Below are 16879 nucleotides of genomic sequence, written 5' to 3'. Positions count from 1 at the left end.
CATTGATACCTGTTACTTCTGTGACAGGTTAAATAACTGCCCAAATTCTCAATTAATCTCTAGTAGTGTGTTAATTTTAATTGTATCACTTCTAAAATGTCAATAGACTCTTTTTCAATTTCTAGCTGTACTTCTGGTAATTCAGCTGGGGAACACAAATAATGTACTACAGTTTGGAAACATTGTGGCATAACATCATGTGAGTTAAATAATAACCTTAATTATCTTTACTTGGTTGCACAAGGAAAAAATCTGGATTATATGAAGGATTGTCATAAAACATTTGAAATGGAACACCTGCAGCTGATCTTGGGGAACATTTAAAAGCTGCAGGTTTCTTATTTTGAAAAGTGAAAACAACAGGGTGTCTCTCTTTTCTATCACCAGTCCTTTGCTCTATTTACTAAGAAGAGCTGGAACACAGAAGAATTATTGACTATACAATTATTGACTATAGAACATGCTGACCTAATATGGGCTAGTTTATATGGTGCATTTTAAAGTGCTGTACAAAAGGAGGTCAGCATCATTTTTGCCATATTACTCATGAACAGCTAACTCATTGTGGGAATGGATGAGCAGGCTATTTTGGGGGGCTAGGAAGGCGTGTTTCCTGCCTGTGCAGGCTGTCAGGAAAATGGGCTGGGGAAGGGAGCTAAAGGATCTGCCATTCCATGGATCCATGTCTTTCCACCTGCAGGGAGTAGTGGCTAGCGACGAGTTCCGTGGGCAAGCAGTGAATGATTCCTCTTGTATGCTGCTTACTTCTGCACAGTTCTCCAGTGTCTAGCTGAGCACCGTAAGCTGGTCAGACATTGGAGAGAGGCTCCTGGAGGCACCACTATGCTTCTGGTGGTTTATTGGTTTGATTTGTGTGCATTTTGCCTCACCGTAGGAAAATACTATCTTCCTCATTGTTCTGCTCATCCTGGACTAAGAGTCTGGACCAGATCCCAGAGCCCTTACTTTTGCAAATAATCTAGTTGAAGTGATTCAGACCTGCTCTTATAAGTAACTGCTACAAGTGATCCAGTGCTGCACATAATTTTTATCTAGGCATCCAGGTCTTTTACCCCTCAGAAATAATGTCACGGCTTAAACTTTCCACTCAAGATGTTGGCTCCTCTCCCTGAGGTTCCCAGCAAAGTTGTCATTGAAGCATTATAAACACACAGATTTTCACTGTCTGCCTCAGAGGCTTTGAGCCAAGGTCCTCAAATACAGGGTATGACTTACTTCACTACTCTGGCATCAGTGCTGTCTTCTACCATGGTGATCATGGACTAGGAGATGTATAGAACATTGTTGCATCTTAGCTGGGAAACCAGCACCCATTCCATGGGACTTATCAAGTCTCAGTGGCCAGACTTAGGTGGGTGCCCTGGGCGGAGATAAGCAAAGGAGCAACTTTGATGCACACTTTCACTATATGCTGCTCTTTGCATGCCCAGTTTGGAAGAGCAATGCTCTAACCCATATTTAGCTAAGAAGTCAGCCACCATCTCCAAGTAGGGCATTGGTTCTTGAAGAAGAGAGGTTATAGACTATAATTGTTGTTGTTCAAGAGTTGTCTCTGTGTATTCATGCTAGCCACCCTCCTTCTCCTTAAAATTCCTGAGCTTATGTAGAACTCTGTGGTCCAGGCAGAAGGAACTGGGGCTGTCAGGATAGAGCTGGGTGGTAACAGAAATGAAATTGCTGGGGAATTTCTTTTAAACATCAGAATTAAGGTCTCCAATTTTAAAACTGGAGATTATTTAAAATTTAGCTACAAAGCCAAGTGTGAATTTGACTTTTCAACATAAAGGACAGGAACAAAATTGTTCTGAAAATTGTGACTGTTGGAATGTGTCAGTATTTCCCTTGGGTAGTAAACTGAAAAATAGTCTACTCAGAAGTGCTGCTCTGAGTGGAAATCCAGGTTTCATAATATAAAATGTTCATAGTGTCTCATAAAACCATTAAGTCCCTTTGGGGTGATACTACATGTTAAGGAAATGATTGTAATACTTTTTTTAAAAGCTTGAAAAACAATAGAACACAAAAATAAGTTAGTTGAAGGCAGTTGATGGAATGGTGTTTAACTGTTGGTTAATACTGAGGTTGTCAGCTGCTAAAGAATAAGTAAAGATAATTTTCTTAACACTTCAACCAACTTGTTCATTTTAAATAAGCATTTTTTATAGTTGGATAAAATCTATACAGCTGAGCTGCTTCAAGCACTTGGTAAAAATAATTGCTACACAATATAAATGTGGTCCAGAATGTGATTGAGTATGTCTACACAGCCAAACCGCTATTTTGAAATAAATTCGAAATAGCGAAGCACTTATTTAGAATTTGGTAAACCTCATTCTACGAGGAATAACGCCAAATTTGAAATAGCTATTTCGAAATAAGTGCCGTGTAGATACTTATTTCAAAATAGGGAGCCTCCAACCTTCCCAAGGTGACCTGGTGGCCACTCCAGCCTCAACCAAGAACACTTCTCTTCCTCTCTCCCTCCCTAGAGCCCTTAAAGGGATAGACTCTGGCCATAGTACCCCTGACCCAGTGGCCCCAAAGCATGAGCCAGCAAGCCACTGGCAGCCAACCCTCCACCGCTCCCCAGGAGCAGTCTGCCAGCTCCCAGGAGCCTGCCAGGGCTCAGAGAAGGCAGGCGCCTTCCTGGTCCAGGGCGGAGCTCATGGACCTTATTCAGGTTTGGGGGGAATGCCCCCAACATCCATGATCTCCACACTAGATGGAGGAACACGGCCATCTATGGCAGGATAGCTGCTAGCCTGGCCACCACAGGCCACATGCGAACCCAGGAGCAGGTTTCCATGACAAACAAGTTGGTCCGGCAAGACCCCCAGCCCTGAGCTTCCCCTCCCCCTTCTTCCTCTTGCAGCTTCCCCCTTCCAGCTCTCTCCTCCCAGGTTTCCCCTTTCCTACCCTCTCTTTTCCCCTCTCCCACCTCCTTTCCCCAGTCTCACCAGAGTTTCATTTCCTCCCCTCCAGTTTTGTTAAATAAAGAGATTGTGTTCATGAAAATATGTGCATTTTATTTTAATTCAGGAAGGGGGGATAGGGAGGGGTAAGTGGAAGGATGTGAGAGAAGAATGAGGCACAAGCCCCTGGGGGGGGAGACCAGCGAGGCTTAGTGCTCCTCAGGGTGGAAGCTCTCCCACAGGGCCTCCTGGATACTGACAGCCCCCCGATGGACCTCCTGGATGGCAGCCTGCAGAAAGTGCAGTCAGGCTCACAGCAACACATCCAAGAGAAGCACCAGAGTGCTCAGGGGCAGCTCTGGCTCCATGTTGCAAAGTACTGTGGTGTCCCGAGTGAGGGCAATCAGAGCAAGCAGAGACAAAATGCTTTGTTGTCCCTCATCGAGGTAGACAAGCAAGCAAGGAACTGGCTGTCCGGGGGGACGTGGGTAGGGTCCCTTTAAGCACAGACCTCAGATAGCCTCAAGCAGCAGCCCCACACAGTAAGTCCTGACCTGGTGCTCTGTTGGAACTGGTTCCAGCCAGCCATAAATGCATTTCAGAGTCCACTCAGTGTGGACGTGCTATTTCGAACTGCATTTTGTGTGTAGATGCGTTATTTCAAAATAAGCTATTCCAAAATAACACTGTAGTGTAGACATACGCATCCAGAATAAGACATTACACATCTAATACAGTTAACTCATAAAAGCACCCCTTTTAGTTCCTTTTTTAGTTTTTGTCCTGTGTAAGAATACTAACTGGTTAATTGCAAATCCACCAAGTCAAATTCATCTGTAACATTACTCCACATAATTCAATACCAGAGATGAATTTGGCTCTGAATGAAAATGTGACTGCACCAGTGTTAGTTTGCAAATCATCAAACTCTTATTAGAGCTGCAAGACCTGAAGACTATTTGTAAGGGTTAAAACTGAGGGATTTTCAAGTTAACGACATGCTTGCTTTCTGTTTATCGCCAATGTACCAAATCATGAGATTACCAAAATTAACCTATGTGGTACAAACTGCTAAGCAAGATCTTGACACCAGCTAGTGGTTTGTGTTTCCAAACTTGTTTTCAGACAATCCAATAATCAGGGCAGTGGATGAGCCTGTCACACTACCTAATTCATTGTTCCTGTGACCATAAAGGCTATTAGAGTAGATGGTTGCCTTTGTCACAATGAAACAAGATCAGCAGTAGATCTGATCTAGTATAACACAACTGACTGATGTGTAAGGATTTACCACTTGGACAGACCTTAACTTTTCTAATGTTAATCCTAATGGAAAAATTCCATGTGTAAATTTACACATGAAATAGCTTTAGGTAAGGGATGGGCAATAAGTGGCCCACAGGCCCGACAAGAGGCCACTAGATGCCTTATTTACTTGTGCATCTACAGGTACAGCCGTTTGCAACTCCCAGTGGCTGCGGATCACTGTTTCTAGCCAATGGGAGCTGAAGGAAGCAGCACAGAATAGGACTCTGCTTCCTTCAGCTCCCATTGGCTGGGAACAGCAATTTGTCACTAAGGGGAGTTGCGAGCAGCTGTTCCTGATAACATAGGTAAACAGCTTCTGGTGGGTTGCCAGATGCTTTAACTAGTGAAGCCCATCCAGCCTCAGGTCACTTATTGTCCTCCCCTGCTTCAAGTATATTCCTCTGTCTTAGATCACAGCTCATTTTTTATCAGGTCTGTCTGTATCAAAGGATAGGAGTGGACAATTTATGATCTTTTCAGAATATAATTCCTTTGGGTAGGGGTACAGTAATTCCTCTGGACCACATAATGTGCACTTCAAAAGAAATAATTAGTAGGAAAGATCATGCACATAATCCTCAATGTGAAAAAGGCCAATTAACACAATTTGTTATACACTTTGCAGCATGCTGCTATAACGGAAAACAATATCCCATTTGCAATCATATTCACAGTCCCTGTGTATGACTCCCTGGTAAACGTAATTGTATTTTGAGAAGGGATTGCACACATTTGTAATCAGCAGTTCCATCCTGTTCGTGTATTCACTGATCTCACCTATTTAGCCTCATAACACAAATGGATTGTTCAGTCCTTTGCTCCAATCCTCAAAACATGGGAGCTGGATTCTGTTTTTATGTATCACATATCAAATCAGCATCACCCATTTCCAATCAGCTATACCCACAAAAGCTGCTGAAAGCACTAATCGCCTAACTAAAATACAATGGGATTGCAGATGTCCCTGAGGGTCCAATTTGGCCACAGAACTTTTATTTCTTGTGATAAGAAAGAAGCTTAACATTCAGTTAAAAAGAAAACCTCTCCTTTGATACGGAAGTCCCTGAGTCATGAGGAAGCCTGCAATGGCATTATTTTAGAGCATAACCTCACTTTAATGTACAGTGCATATTATAAATGTATACATACTTTTGTTATAAAACAGTAATATTGTTAATTAATTTAAATTGAACAGTCTCTTCAGCAGATTTGAAAAACATATTTCCTACAAATGCTAAATGTTTGGCACGTATTACAACATAGTTTTGGAATGCCAAAACTTTTGAAATTGAAAATTATTTTCAACAGTGATCATATATGCACTTTTTCAGAGAACTCAATGAGATCTAATTTTCAAGTAGTTTGCATATTTTACCACCCTATAAAAAGAGGCCGAAGTCTGTGTTCAACATCTTTCAAACAGAGAATGATACTGCTGCTGGAAACCACGAGAGCACCACTGCGACCAACAGCAAGATCAACCCTCCATCCCTAATCAGATGTTTTACAGTATAGATTCTGAGTTTTTTTCCATGTCCTTGGGACTTAAACCATTCAACTACTTCTCTCAGATTAAATGGCTTAGGTTTGTATCCTAGCTCTTTCCTGGCCTTTTCCATGCTGAAATAATGTGTGACGCCTGTTTTGTAAACCTCAGTGCGAGTGAGGAGAGGCTGAAAATTATAAAGATGGCCTACAAGAAAATGGATCATTTCAATTAGGAATGCAGAAAAATATACAAAGGACAGAGGAAGACGAACAGTTGGGAATTTGTAACCCAAGCCTTCAACTAAAGGCCGGAAAAATTCAAAGTTGTTTACTGGCCTACCGTCTGAAATGAAATAAGCGTGGCCAGCAGCTATGTGCCGTTTGGTGGCTTTGAGTGCTTCTGAAGCAAGGATATGAGCTTGAATTAGGTTATCTACGTGGACAAATTCCACTAAACTCAGAGGGTCTCCATATACAAATTTAAACAAGCCCCTCTCAATATAGCTAACTATTCTTGGAAGATGCCTTCGCTCTCCGGGCCCATAGATTCCAGCTGGTCGGAGAGCACAGGTCCTTAACACACCTTTCCCTTCTTCAAGCTCTGTGCCATTTGCCTGCAGCACTTTCATTTCAGCTAAAGACTTGGTCCTGGAGTAGTGATCGGGATGAAGATGAAGTGGAAGATAAGGCAGAGATTCGTCCCCATTTTCTATAACTTGCCCCCCAAAGACTACATTGTATGTACTTGTATAAACCAGACTTGACACTCCTGCTTTCTTGCAAGCCAAGATAATATTTTCTGTTCCTCTCACATTAACGTCTTCTATAAGTTTTCGGTTCAGTTGCTCCCTCCCTGACATTCCATAGGAAGCAATATGAAATACACAGATTACATCTCTGAGAGCTTTTTCCACTTCAGAGAGACAGCAGACATTCCCCTGTATGAACTTCACTCCCTCTGGCACAGCTTGGACCGGCTTCAGGACATCAAAGAGAATCACGTCAACTCCCTTTTTGTATAGGACACAACCTAAACTAAAACATGACAGGGACCATATATTACTACTATACACAGCATAACAGTGCATGAAACATTTCACCTGTGGGTAGAAGAAACTTGTAAACACTTTCAGTGCTGAATTCTTGCTGGTCAGAGGGCTGGTCTACATCGAATACTTACGTCACTGTATTTCTGCTTCCACATCCCCTAAGAGACATAGGTATGCTGACTTCACCCCTTGTGTAGATGGTGTTAGATCAATGCCTCTTGGGAAGGTGGAATAATTACAGTTATGGGCAGGGCTCGACAAAGCATTGAATCTGCTTGCCCAGGGCGAGGAGATTTTAGCTGGTTGCCCTGTTCACCGGTGGCACAGGCATGCGCAATGCGGGTCTTGCGCATGCGCAGTGCAAGGCTGGCGAGCGGATTTCGCCGCCATTTGTCAAGCCCTGGTTATGGGAGAACCTCTCCTGTTTCTATAGGAAATGTCATCATGGAAGTGCTTTAGCTGCACTGATTTAAGTGTAGACATATCCAAAGAATCAGTGTTACCTATTCTGGGGTGATTAAAGTACAACACCTTCATAGCCAATAGTACACAAGGGAATGATGTGGCCCCATCACATGGTGATCACTTTTGACAGCTTTAACCCGATAAATCAGGTACTCCTATTGCGGTTGGTGAATTGGATGTAGTCTTTCACTATGGGTACGTCTAGACTACATGCCTCTGTCACCAGAGGCATGTAGATTAGGCTACCAGACATAGGAAAATGAAGCGGCGATTTAAATAATCGCCGCTTCATTTAAATTTACATGGCTGCCGCGCTGAGCCGACAAACAGCTGATCAGCTGTTTGTTGGCTCAGTGCGATAGTCTGGACGCACGGGTGGCGACATCAAAGGTATTTGTCGACCACCCAGGTATGCCTCCTGGGATGAGGTATACCTGGGTGGTCGACAAATACCTTTGATGTCGACACCTGCGCGTCCAGACTATCGCGCTGAGCCGACAAACAGCTAATCAGCTGTTTGTCGGCTCAGCGCGGCAGTCATGTAAATTTAAATGAAGCGGCGATTATTTAAATCGCCGCTTCATTTTCCTATGTCTGGTAGCCTAATCTACATGCCTCTGGCGACAGAGGCATGTAATCTAGACATACCCTATAAGAGCAAGCAAGGTGCAACCCCCTGACTTTGTAGTATTGTAGTTGAGGTACTGGAATCGCAAAGGGTACATCTACATTGCTCATTCTGGCGCAAGAAGATATGCAAAGGAGGCACGGTGATGAATATCGCTGTACCTCATTTGCATACCTAATGAGCCACCATTTTGTGCAAGGGGGATTTTGTGCAAGAAGGAGCAGTCGCAATATAGACGTAGCTTAAGAGAGAAGAAACACAGAGCCCTGTGATACCATTTTTAGAGACCCACTTCACTAAGATCTGCACCATAAAGTGTTTATTATATTTAATGTAAAATAAAGTTAATATTTTATGCACTAACCGGAAACCAAAGTAACCACCTCCTCCTGTAATAAGGACAGTTTCCTTGGTCACATTTTCCGTGAGCATCTTTTTTCCTTTGGCGCTACTTTATTTGACCAAATTTACCTGTAGGTTAAAAAAATGCATGACAAAACTGCATAATTGAATATAAGTTTCACTTCATTTTAACATCTCCACATATTTAGCAATTCTAAGATATTTGTAATGTGCTTTAATTTTAGAAGACTGGCTACACCATGCACTAATAACTGCAGGACTAAATCGCATCCCTTTATTCTTCTAGGCTATGTCTACACTACAGGGTTTTTGTGCAAAAACCCGCGGAACGTCCACACCTCAAGCGCGTTTTTGCGCAAAAACCCCCCCCAAAAAAACCAGTAAATAGACAGGACAGAGGGCTTTTGCCGGTAGAGTTATTCCTCTTCCCACGAGGAATAACTCCTTTTTGCACAAGAGTTCTTGCGCAAAAAGGTGTGTGCAGATGCCCAACAGGGGTGTCTTGTGCAAAAAGAGCCTCTCACAAAAAGCACAGGTGCTCTGACAGCCATTTTGTGAATGGTAATCAGAACGTTCTTACACAAGAGTGTCCGTGCAGTGTGGACGCTTTCTTGTGCAAAAGCACATTGCTTTTGCAATGCGCTTTTGTGATATGGACACACTTTTGTGCAAGACAAAGTGTAGACAGTGTAGACAAAGCCCTAAGGTGAATAGAAACCAACAAAAAGGCCATACTTGAGAATAACAATTACTAATATACTAACTAATAGCCAAATAAGCAAGAGAGTTATAAGTTTCCATTAATTAGGCCATATTCTGATGTTATACAGTAGGGATGACAATGTGTGGTCGACTACACAATTAAGCCTAGGCTTATTGGTTAATATTATTGACTATATGTGCTCACCCCTCCCTGGGGGGAGGAGAGATGGGAGCCTGTGCCAGTGGAGTGCTGGCTTAAATCCAGGCTCTCTGTGGACGGAGGCTGCACCATGGGATGCAGGCGCAGGCTCTGTCCACTGGAGCTCAGGCTCCCAGAGACATGGGCCGCAGGGCAGGAGCTGGTCTGCGTGGGGAGGCAGTTTTTAAACTGGCTCCCCTCATGGATTGGCTCCCACCTGCCACCCCACTCTGCTGCCTCTCATACACTGGCTGCCAGCCCTGCTCATGGGGGAATATCAAAAAGTCATATAACTGCTAAAATGTGGTGATTATTCACTTAAACACCATCTAACATCCCTATTACACAGGTGTGTATGAAATAATTCAATTACATTCACTACAAAACTACATTGTACTACAGAAATGCTACAAATTTATAAATTGAATAAATTTGCATAACAATTCTATATCCACATCCATGTAACTAAAGCTTTATCAGTGTACTGTATTGATTTATCAAGTATTCATTTCTACATATTTGTATGTGTATATCATCACCGGCTGTGATGTACCCTTCATATATTTACTTATTCCCTACTAAACCACTATACCTGTCAAAGTATTGTATATATTTCACCTATATACTGACTTGTAAATATCTCTTATCACTAGCCAATATGCTTCCAAAGTACCAATCCTGCAATGATTTCAGCATACTGTAGGATTATGCACATTCCCACTGAAGTCCACAAGCCTAGTCATGCACCTAAGCCTACACAAATACTTAAGTCTATACAGGATTTGCAGGCTTTTTTATTTGTTGGGACACAACCTTCAACACCTGTGTATCCAGATATCTAAGCATGCATACTGGAGATGTGAATGTTTAACCAATTAACCAGTAAGTGGTTAAAGTTAACTGGTGGGAGCTGGAGCAGCTCCCCACCTGTTGCAAGTAAGGGGGTTTTCTAGCCCTGCAGTGATGGTCCAGGTCAGCCCCTGCCCACCGTGGGCCCCCCATTGCAGTGGAGGTGCGTGTGTGTGACACAAAGAGACAGGAGCTGCTCTGTTCGGACTGGAGCAGCCCCTGCCTGCAGTGGGGGGAAGAGGTTCTCCAGCCCAGTGGCGAGTGGTGGGGCAAGGCTGGAGCAGCCCCCCTCCCACCCTCCCTTTAATTAGTTAACCAGTTAAACAATATGTTTAACAGGTTAACCAATTAAAAGGGATTTTACATCCCTAATGCATACCTATTAAGTCAGCCAATGCAACTCATTCAGTGGAATAGTGTGGAGAGCTGGGGATGACACCAAGACTTCAGCTATGCTAGCACTTTTTGTCTGTCACGGGTGTGAAAGAAACAACCCCCAACCAATATAAGGTTTGCCAACAAAAATGCCAGTGGGGCCAGTGCTATGTCTGGAGAAGAGGCTCTTCTGCAGATCCAGCTAACAAGAGAACTCTCTCCCAGATGGCAATCAGCAACTACCGGGGACTGGATGTAAATGGTTAACTGAGATGCTTCGCCCTTAATGGTTTAGGCTTAACTATTATTGGTTATCCAGAATTGGTAAGTCTCACCTGTTAACTGGTAGTGATTGGAGCAACTTCCCACCTGCTCCAGGCAAAGGCTGTTCCAACCCTATGGGGCCCAGTTCCCATGTCATAGGATATACACTGGCTACCTGGGAGTTGGCTGCAGAGTCTGCAGCGAAGCCTCCTTGGGAGTAACCCTCTCTCTCCTCCACTGCAAACAAATTTTTGTGGAGGCAAGTGCAGGCATGAATGCTGCTTTGTTGGCAGGACAGTACCCAGCCAACAAACCAAAACCTGCTTGTTGGGGTATGTCTATATGACCATGTTTTGTCATCAAAAATTGCCTTTTGGCCCTGTGAGAATGTTCACACTACAATGCAACTTTTGTTGTGAAAAATGCCCAGCTTTCGCAACAAAACACTTCCAACCCTACCAGAGATTATTTTTCTTCCCCCGTTTTATTGTTATCAAAGAGCCCGCGTAGCCTGGCTGTTTTGTCCACAGCACTGTCTTCCACCACTATGCCACAATGCCAGCCCAATGGCGGTGCTCAGTGTTTTTTTAATCTTTGCTGCCCTGCAGCCTTGCACCCCTCTGTTTGAAAGCTCCAGGAAGCATCTGACACCTCAGTGTGCTGCCATACATTTGGGGAAGAAAAAGCAAATCACTGGAATGCTCCTGGTCTGCCCTACACTAGAAACACAGCAGCAGGCAGTCAGCTGCTTCAGAGGAAAAGAAGGGGACAGATGCTGTGCTGCTTTGACATTCCTCCACAGGGAGCGCACAGAGCTATGGCGGATAACTCAGTGGGAATCCCATGGATGTGCAGGGCTCAGCTCTGCCTTCCCCCAAGCACAGGGCAGGCAACATACGCACAGTGCATTGCCCACACTGGCCGTGTTGGTGCCCCCACTGTGGATGTAACCCACACAACTAGGCTGTGTCTACACTGGCCACTTATTCCAGAAAATCAGCCGCTTTTCTGGAATAACTTGCCAGCTGTCTACACTGGCCCCTTGAATTTCCGGAAAAGCACTGACGATCTACTGTAAAATCATCAGTGCTTTTCTGGAAAAGGGCCAGTGTAGACAGCAGAGATTTCTTTTCTTCAAAAAAGCCCCAATCGCGAAAATGACAATCGGGGCTTTTTTGCGGAAAAGCGCGTCTACATTGGCATGGACGCTTTTCCGGAAAAGCATCCTGCCAATGTAGACGCGCTTTTTCTGGAAATACTTATAACGGAAAACTGTTCCGTTTTAAGCATTTCCGGAAAATCGTGCCAGTGTAGACGTAGCAGTGTGTGGTGAGTGAGCAATGCAAGTGGTACCTAGACCACAGCAACAGTTGAAATCAAGAGCCCTCTACAGCAAGGGCTGGGAGCCAGGGGGCTTTTACCTCAGAGGGTAGGGGCTCCTACAGTCAGTCACTAGAAGTCCCAGGTTCAAATCCACCTGGTGATGGTTACACGGACATGCCCTGTTGATAGAGGGGGGCAGTGTGAACACACTCCGGGGGGGGCTTTAGGCCCAGGGGTAAGTTCTGTGGACAAACCGGGTAACGTAGCCATAGTGGGGTGTGCGAGGAAGTATTGGGTCAGCCAAGGCAAACCGCATTCACGTGGGCTGACAGGGCGGGGTCGACGCAGCCTTTGCTTAGCGGCTGTGTCGCCCCTCACCCGCCTAGGGCCTGCGACGCGCCGTCGGGCGGGAACCCCACCTCTGGGTTTTACAAAGCGCCCCTTCCCCCACCCGGTGAGGCGGGAGCCGCTCCCACCCGGGGTCCCCTCAGCACCCGCTCGCTCCCCTTTTACCTCCCGAGGCCGCTTCAGCCGGTTCCGGGCTCCCTCCCGCCCCGCGAGCGGCGAGCGGCTTCCGGAGGCTGCTCCTGAGGAGCCGCCCGCGCGACACCCCTCCCTCCCCAGGAACGGAACGAAACGAAACGAAGAGCGCGCGCCGGAACCGCCGCAACGGGCGGAGCAACGCCTGGGCTGGACTGCACCCTCCGGGATTTCCGTCAGGCGCAGTCCGTACAACAAGATGGCGGCATCGAGGCGGCGTCGGGCCTGAGCGCGGCTGTGGGCTCCGTGCAACAAGATGGCGGCTCCCAGCCCGGTTCAGGCGGGGAATCTGAAGGCGAAGGAGCTGCGCTCTGTGCTGCGGAGGCTGGACGCGACTAACCGCGCTCTGGGTAAGGGAGGCTGCCGCACGCAGCTGGGGGTGGGCACCCCAACCCTGCCTTCCTGCCCTCAGTCATAGCCCCTGCTGAGCCCCGGAGTCCAGGTGGCGCGGGGTCCGTGGCTGGGCCCGGCGAACCCCCAACTCTGCCGCAGCTTGATTGGGTGACCTTGATCTTCCTGCACCTCAGTTTCCAGTGTAGAAAATACGTAATAATCTTCCTTCCACCTCTCGTCTTCTCCTCTGGGTGCCTTGCTCTGTGTCTGGGTGGTGCGGAAGAGGGGGACCCTTTCTGGGTCACAGAAACACGAGCTGGTCTGTAGGTTCCCCACCCCTGCGGAGTTAGCCCTGCAATTGCTAGGAGTTAGTGACTGCTGCAAAACAAACAGAAGAAATACTAGCATGCCCATGAAGCCTGTCCTAAATGCCAATTCCACAGTTTACTTTTTTTTTTTAGTGTGGCGCTTTGAACCCACCTTTTTCTTTCTCTCACTTGCAAGAAAAAAAATTGACATCAGATTTTTTTTTTAAATCAGATGATGTTTTAGAATTCAAAACTGTCCTACTTGCAATTTTTCTGGCCAGTAACTCTACCTCTGTTTTGTTCTTTTCTTCATTCGGTCCTTACAAAGGCACCTGCAGTGCCCCATTTGAATTGCCAAGAGGTCTGAGATGCTACTGGCTTTGTGGATATGAGAAAGTCAGTGGATGTGATATACCTTGACTTTAACAAGGCTTTTGATATGGTCTCCCACAATATTCTTGCCAGTAAGTTAAGGGAATATGGATTGGATAAATGGACTGTAAAATGGATTGAAAGCTGGCTAGATTGTCGGGCCCAACGGATAGTAATGAACGGCTCGATGTCGGGTTGGCGGCCAGTTTCCAAGGATCTGTCCTAGGACCGGTTTTGTTCAACATCTTTATTAATGACTTGGATGAGGGGATGGATTGCACCCTCAGCAAGTTCACAAGTGACACTAAGATAGGGGGAGAGGTAGATATGCTGGAGGGCAGGAATAGGGTCCAGAGTGACCTGGACAGATACGAGGATTGAGCTAAAGAAATCTGACAAGGTTCAACAAGGACAAGTGTAGAGTCCTGCACTTGGGAGGGAAGAATCCCGAGCATTATTACAGGCTGGGGACCGACTGGCTAAGTATCAGTTCTGCAGAAAAGAAGCTGGGGATTACAGTGGATGAGACTCTGGATATGAGTCAACAGTGTGCCCTTGTAGCCAAGAGGGCTAATGGCATATTAGGGTGCATTAGGAGGAGCACTGCCAGCAGATCCAGAGAAATGATTATTCCCCTTTATTCGGCTCTGGTGAGGCCACATGTAGAGTATTGTATCCAGTTCTGGGCCTCCCACTATAAAAAGGATGGAGAGGGTCCAGCGGAGGGCAGCTGGAGCACATGACCTATGAGGAGAGGCTGAGGGATTTGGGTTTGTTTAGTCTGCAGAAGAGAAGAGTGAGGGGAGATTTGATAGCAGCTTTCAACTTCCTGAAGGGAGAACATAAGAACGGCCGTACCAAAGGTCCATCTAGCCCAGTAGCCTGTCCGCTGACAGTGGCCAACACCAGGTGCCCCAGAGAGGTTGGACTGAAGGTTCCAAAGAGGATGGAAAGAGGCTGTTCACAGTAGTGATGGATGGCAGAACAAGGAGCAATGGTCTCAAGTTACAGAGGGAGAGGTCTAGGTTGGATATTAGGAAAAACTATTTCATTAGAAAGGTGGTGAAGCACTGGAATGGGTTACCTAGGTAGGTGGTAGAATCTCTATCCTACAGGTTTTTAAGTCTTGGCTTGACAAAGCCCTGGCTGGGTTGATTTAGTTGGGATTGTTCCTGCCTTGGTCAGGGGGCTGGACTTGATGACCTCCTGAGGTCTCGTTCCGCTCTATGATTCTGTGTTTGAGAATGTAATCTTTGCAGTTGTCGGCTAGAATGTGTCTTACTCTTTTACTGTTTTAGACATTCAGTGTCCTTGAAATTATTTTATATATCTAGAATAAGTTGCCAGATTCTGACACATTACTGTAAATCTGGAAGAATTTTGCCATCTTTGAGCAGTTTACACTGGGAAGTTACATTGAGCAGAAATGCAATCTTGAAGAACTGGGATAACTAAAACATGGTTTAGCATCTGTGTATGCAAGGGTTCACGTGACAATGTTAAATGCAACAGGTTCTTTTTATCCTTTATCTGAATACATAAAATTGCATTCCACCATGATGTAACATAACCTTCCAGTATATGCAAGCCCTTTCTGTCTTGTACAATGCTAATATAGATTTGTGACTAGTAAACAGTGCATAATGGTATTAGAGTTCTGTAGAATTACTGCAGTTTTACATCAGTTTATTTTACATCAGAATCTAGTCCAAGGAGTTTCAAACTTAAACTGGTAACAAAAAACAATGTAAAATCACATTACCAATGCTTTTCTTTCTTTGTTTTTCAGAGATGTGTATTCAGTCACTTGGGGAATGTCAAAAAACACTCCAAAAATCAATTCAGTGTCAAAACTACTTAAATCAAGTAAGCATGATTATATTTTCTAGTTTTAAAAAAATCTTAAAAGTAGGGAAAATGTACTGCTTTCTTATAAAAAATCATGACTGGTAAGAAGAGTAAAGTCAAGATCTGTGGAAGCTAAAAATTCATTCATTGTTCAATGTGGCTTATTAATGTTTTTAAACATGTTCATCTCTTATCAACGGTGTGTTCTAAGGTAAAATATATGCATTTCAGAAACAAAGCATTATGTATCTATTTTTGCTCTGATTTATAATTTCTTTTGGCTTTAAGCTAGCGCTCTCTCTCTCTCTCTCTCTCTCTCTCTCAAAAAAAAAAAAATTGGTGTATTCTTATGAACCTTTATTCATTCATATGCTTAACTACTTAACTATTTGCAGGATTGATCTTGAAATATTTGCAAACTAAGGATGTTATGAAGAGGGTGACTGACTAATCATGTACTGAATACAATTTGTATTAAGAACACAATTATTCAGTAAGCTGTGGCTCTGCAGTTTAAATGTGGTAGGCACCCCAGCTCGGCTCTTACTACATTTAAACTTCAGAGCCGCAGTGGGGTAGGTTCAGACCTGGCGCGAGCTGGGACTCATCCTGGTCCTAGAACGCTGTGGCTCTGCTTTTTAATGGAGTAAGAGTCAGTTTTTAAGGTATCTGGCTCCCTGCTGCTTCTGATACATAGGCAGCAAGGTGGGGGCAAAGCAAATAGTTGAGTAGTACTTATTGGGTAGTCAACTATTCAAGTAGTCACTTACATCCCTATTGTAAACATTTGAAAAATAAGATACTGAGCCCTGAATTTTCATTGAGATCTGTTGGCATGGTCCAGCAGTGAATTCTGATGCAATATGGGTACTTTGTGTGGTTAACACAGATTGCCCTTCCACCTGAATATGTTCAGACGCACTTACAGTGCGGTATGCAGCAATATTGTATTAACTGCTGCCCTGATCTCGCACAATGCTCTGTGTGAGCAGTACTATGCTCTTGCATGGAGTCTGATTGATCTCAGTGGTGCTCTGCATAAGATCACAGATCTCTCCATGCAGAGCAGTTTGTAGGTTCAGGACCTATCTCTCTTTTGTTGGTAATGGTTTTATGTATTCCTTTCTCTCTTGCCTTCATCGTGTTAACTCTGTTGAATGGAGTGTTAAATTCAGATTTTTAAATACCTACTGACAGATATTGATAAATATAGGATGCTGTAATGAAGACCGATATTAGACATTTGTTCTTAATTGCCAGTGGTGTATTACTTTTGTAATAATTCTACAAATTATAACACCATGAGCATGTGAGTGGGAAGGGGGTAATTAACTCATTAAACCTCACAACAGCTGTGTGGGAGAAATGGTCAAGTATTACTCTTATTTTATGGTGGTATAACTGGGTTTAGAGCAGTGGTAGGTAATCTGCAGCCCATCAGAGTTCTAGGTATGGTTCACAAGACCTTATTATTTTTTTTTTTTTTTTACTGTTGCCCTGGGTTGCCAGATTCTGCTGGTTTCTGTTTGTGC

The 16879-nt window shown here is 44.5% G+C and overlaps 1 protein-coding gene and 1 long non-coding RNA gene across 2 annotated transcripts in view; one reads left to right on the top strand and one right to left on the bottom strand.

The window, feature by feature from the left end:
• Nucleotides 1-73: 73 nt before the first annotated feature.
• Nucleotides 74-12602, bottom strand: SDR42E1 (short chain dehydrogenase/reductase family 42E, member 1). Its single transcript, XM_006122665.4, has 3 exons — nt 12460-12602; nt 8236-8342; nt 74-6764 (listed from the first exon to the last, which is right to left on the bottom strand). The coding sequence occupies exons 2-3, from the start codon at nt 8301-8303 to the stop codon at nt 5657-5659; spliced, it is 1176 nt and encodes a 391-aa protein (XP_006122727.2). The 5' UTR covers nt 8304-8342; nt 12460-12602; the 3' UTR covers nt 74-5656.
• Nucleotides 12546-16879, top strand: part of LOC142831052 (uncharacterized) — a 16923-nt gene continuing 12589 nt past the window's right edge. The window contains exons 1-2 of the long non-coding RNA XR_012906660.1: nt 12546-12836; nt 15289-15365. This is a non-coding gene — a long non-coding RNA (uncharacterized LOC142831052). The remainder of the gene's footprint in view (nt 12837-15288; nt 15366-16879) is intronic.

Source organism: Pelodiscus sinensis, chromosome 12, assembly GCF_049634645.1.
Source record: "Pelodiscus sinensis isolate JC-2024 chromosome 12, ASM4963464v1, whole genome shotgun sequence".
NCBI lineage: Eukaryota > Metazoa > Chordata > Testudines > Trionychidae > Pelodiscus > Pelodiscus sinensis.
The sequence above is the reverse complement of the archived record's forward strand: the minus strand, read 5'-3'. Positions and strand labels throughout refer to the sequence as shown.